The sequence below is a fragment of the Emiliania huxleyi genome (assembly GCF_000372725.1).
Source record: "Emiliania huxleyi CCMP1516 chromosome Unknown EMIHUscaffold_1294, whole genome shotgun sequence".
In the NCBI taxonomy this organism is placed as follows: Eukaryota; Haptophyta; order Isochrysidales; family Noelaerhabdaceae; genus Emiliania; species Emiliania huxleyi.
In genome coordinates this window covers 5,671-8,544 of record NW_005201293.1, presented here as the reverse complement: position 1 = coordinate 8,544, position 2,874 = coordinate 5,671, and the positions used below count along the sequence as shown (strand labels likewise).

General features: G+C 66.9%; 1 protein-coding gene across 1 annotated transcript in view; it reads right to left on the bottom strand.

The window, feature by feature from the left end:
* Positions 1-817: 817 nt before the first annotated feature.
* EMIHUDRAFT_77935 (hypothetical protein) overlaps positions 818-2,874 on the bottom strand; it is a gene marked incomplete at both ends in the record, with an annotated part of 5,599 nt that continues 3,542 nt past the window's right edge. Inside the window, one exon of the mRNA XM_005789346.1 lies at positions 818-1,002. Within this exon, the coding sequence (XP_005789403.1) occupies positions 818-1,002 (185 nt within the window). The remainder of the gene's footprint in view (positions 1,003-2,874) is intronic.

The following is a 2,874-nucleotide window of genomic DNA, read 5'->3' as shown; positions in this document are numbered from 1 at the left end:
CGATTGGCGCCGCCGCGCGAGGGCGGCGGGCGCGGCCGGTGCCCCGGCGGCGGGCGCGGCGGGCGCGGCGGGCGCGGCGGGCGCGGCGCCATGCGGGTTCGGGGCACCGCTGGTGGCGACGGCGCTGCAGCGCCTCGGCGCTCTGAGCGGCGCAGTCGACCCGGCGTCCGCAGCGCCACGCGGGCGAGCAGTCCTCGAGGTTCCGTCCCACAAGCTCTGCGCCTCTGCCCCGAATGTAGGCGACTCTCACCCCTGCCGACCTGAAGCGGTTGCCGCTCTTTGAGCGGCCAATCACGCTGCGGAGCTGACGTCGTCCGACCCCGTCCGCGACAATTCGACACACCCTCGCTCAGCGCTGTTCATCACACTTCACAGATCTCTCGAGCGCATATACATCGAGTCATCGACGTTAGCTGCGCAGCAAAAAGAGCAAACGAAAGAATCCTATAAAGCCGCGTAGCGCGAGGCGTACCGGCATGCATGCCACGGTCAGTGGAGTGTGTAGCGAGGAGAGACACTCCAGCCGCTGCCAAAGCCGAGCGCCGTAACACGGGGCTCGGCTCGGCCTCGGGGGTGGGTGACCCCCGTTATAAACATATATGGACAAAGTATGCCGCTGAGCAGCACGCCCACACCCCGCGTCACCGGGTCACCGCGCGCGATCTGAGTGTCCCGTCGATAGTGCACACAGCGAGAAAATCCTCCACAGGGTCGATTCCACTCGAACACTTGACAGATCACGCATCGCAACGCTCGTTTGTCGACCGCCGCGGCAGAACTGGAAGCTGTGTGCGGAGGCACACGCGACATTGGGCCGCTAGGCCTTCGATCCGCCCAGGCACGGAGGGGAGGGCGGCACTGCGCCACTCGCCTTCGCCCACTGCGCCGGTGTCTTGGCCACGATGGTGAGAGCGTGCACCGGCCCCTTTAGCTCGTCCGCCAGCGCCTCATTGACCAGGCGGTGTCGCTCGAGCAGCGGCACCGACGCAAAGGCGTGCGCGACTAGCACGAAAAGTGCTGTTCGGGTGCGAAGCTCGCCATCCTGAAAGACGAGACGCCTCACGCGCTGCCCGGGCTCTCGCCGCTCCCCGTCGCGATGCAGGACAGTTCTATCGGCTTCAAGGTTGGCAGGACGCTGAAGCCCGTCGTCGCGATCCCCCTGCCGCTTCAAGGCGGTGCCACCCCCGACAGCACGAACTCCGGCACATCCTCGTTGCTCTCCGCCTCGCCGCCTCTCGGGCAGCCACTGCCGCCTGCACTGCCGCCTCTCGGGCAGCCACTGCCGCCTCTCGGGCAGCCACTGCCGCCTCTCGGGCAGCCACTGCCGCCCTCCGAGCCTGCCGCCGCGTTTGCCGCCGCGCGGGAGGAGACAACTGCAGCCCCCGCGTGGGCGGGGCAGCGCGGCGATGCGAGCCTCTTCTCTGAGCCTACTCCCGTGATGCTTGCTGCCACCACGCCGAGTGATGTTCGACCGATGAGTGGCTCTCTCCCGGCCGAGGAGGACATGGCTCGACGTGTGATGCTCGACGCGTGCCGCGGTACACGCTCTTCGGCTAGACGTTCCCCGCCTGGTTCGACCCGCGGATCGCCATCGGCGTCTACCCGATTCTCTCGCTCATGATCCTGACGGTGCCCGACGCGCTCGCGCCGATGATCTACACGCTCTCTGTCGAGGAGTTTTGGGACAAGGCGTGCACGAAGAAGGTGATGCGAGAAGCGAGATGTGGAAATTACCGATCTCGTCTCCGAAACTGACTCAAATCGGCTCTACCGCCGCAACCGAAAAACGAATGAAAAACCATCTGCCGCCGGTAAAAAAAAACCGTAGGAAGAACTCGCGCCGCGCCGCACCGCTAGTGCGCTCCGAAGGCACACGCGACGCGTCTCCCCGTCGCGCCCCGCTTCGCGTACTCCTCGCGGCCGGCCGCGCCCTCCGCTTTTTCCGCGCCCACCGCCTTCTCCGCGCGGCCCGAGCGCCCACCCCCTTCTTCTCCCGCCTTCCACACCCCGTCGCCGCAGTAGACTCGCTCTCTCTCCGTGCGCCCATTCAGCAAGCAATAACCACCTCGGCCGTCCCCACACACGCAGGCTTCCCGACGACGACCGCATCAACTGAAGTGCGGCATGCCCCGCCCTCCCTCGCGCCCACACCTGAGCGCTGCTGGTGGGAGGAGGAGCGAACGCTCCCTTTCTGCGCCCCCGTGATGATGGTGTGATTGTGCGAGAGAGGGTGGGGGGGAAGGGGGGGCGGCGGCGAGCACGGCGGCGGCAGCGGGCGCGCCCGAAGGGTTGAGCTTCGCATGAAGCCAACTCCTGTTGACACGCGTCGGGCGCGTTACTTCGGTCGCAGGCATGCCACGGGTGGAGACGGAGGAGGCTATCGCCATCCTGAAGCAGCAGGTTTCCGAGGGCCGCGTGCTCGAGAAGGTCCACGGGGCGGTGCCGATCGAGGTCAAGATCCAGTCGGGCAAGATCGTCAAGTTGGGCGTCTACAAGGCCAACCCCAACCGCCCGCCGATGTTTCCGGAGTGCCCGTCAGTTCTGGTCCGGAGCATTAGCGGTGCGGGGCGGGTCACCGGCGTCTCCAAAGCGGAGGCGCGACGGCGGCGCAGCGTCAAGGGCAAGGCGCTCGTGCGGTCGCAAAAGAAGAACGTCAAGGCTGGACGCGCGAAGAGCTTCCAAAAGCGGGACGGAAGCCGCGGCGGCACCGGCGGCAACACCCACGGCGGCGTCAAGCAGACGACCAAGGACTCGCCGCTCATCAAGGGTGTGATCGCGGCCGGCCAGGCGCTCGTCAACGGCGCGCCTGCCCGGCGGCGATGACAGTGTTGAGGAGCGGAGAGTCCTTGCTCATGTACATGACGCCCGGGTTTT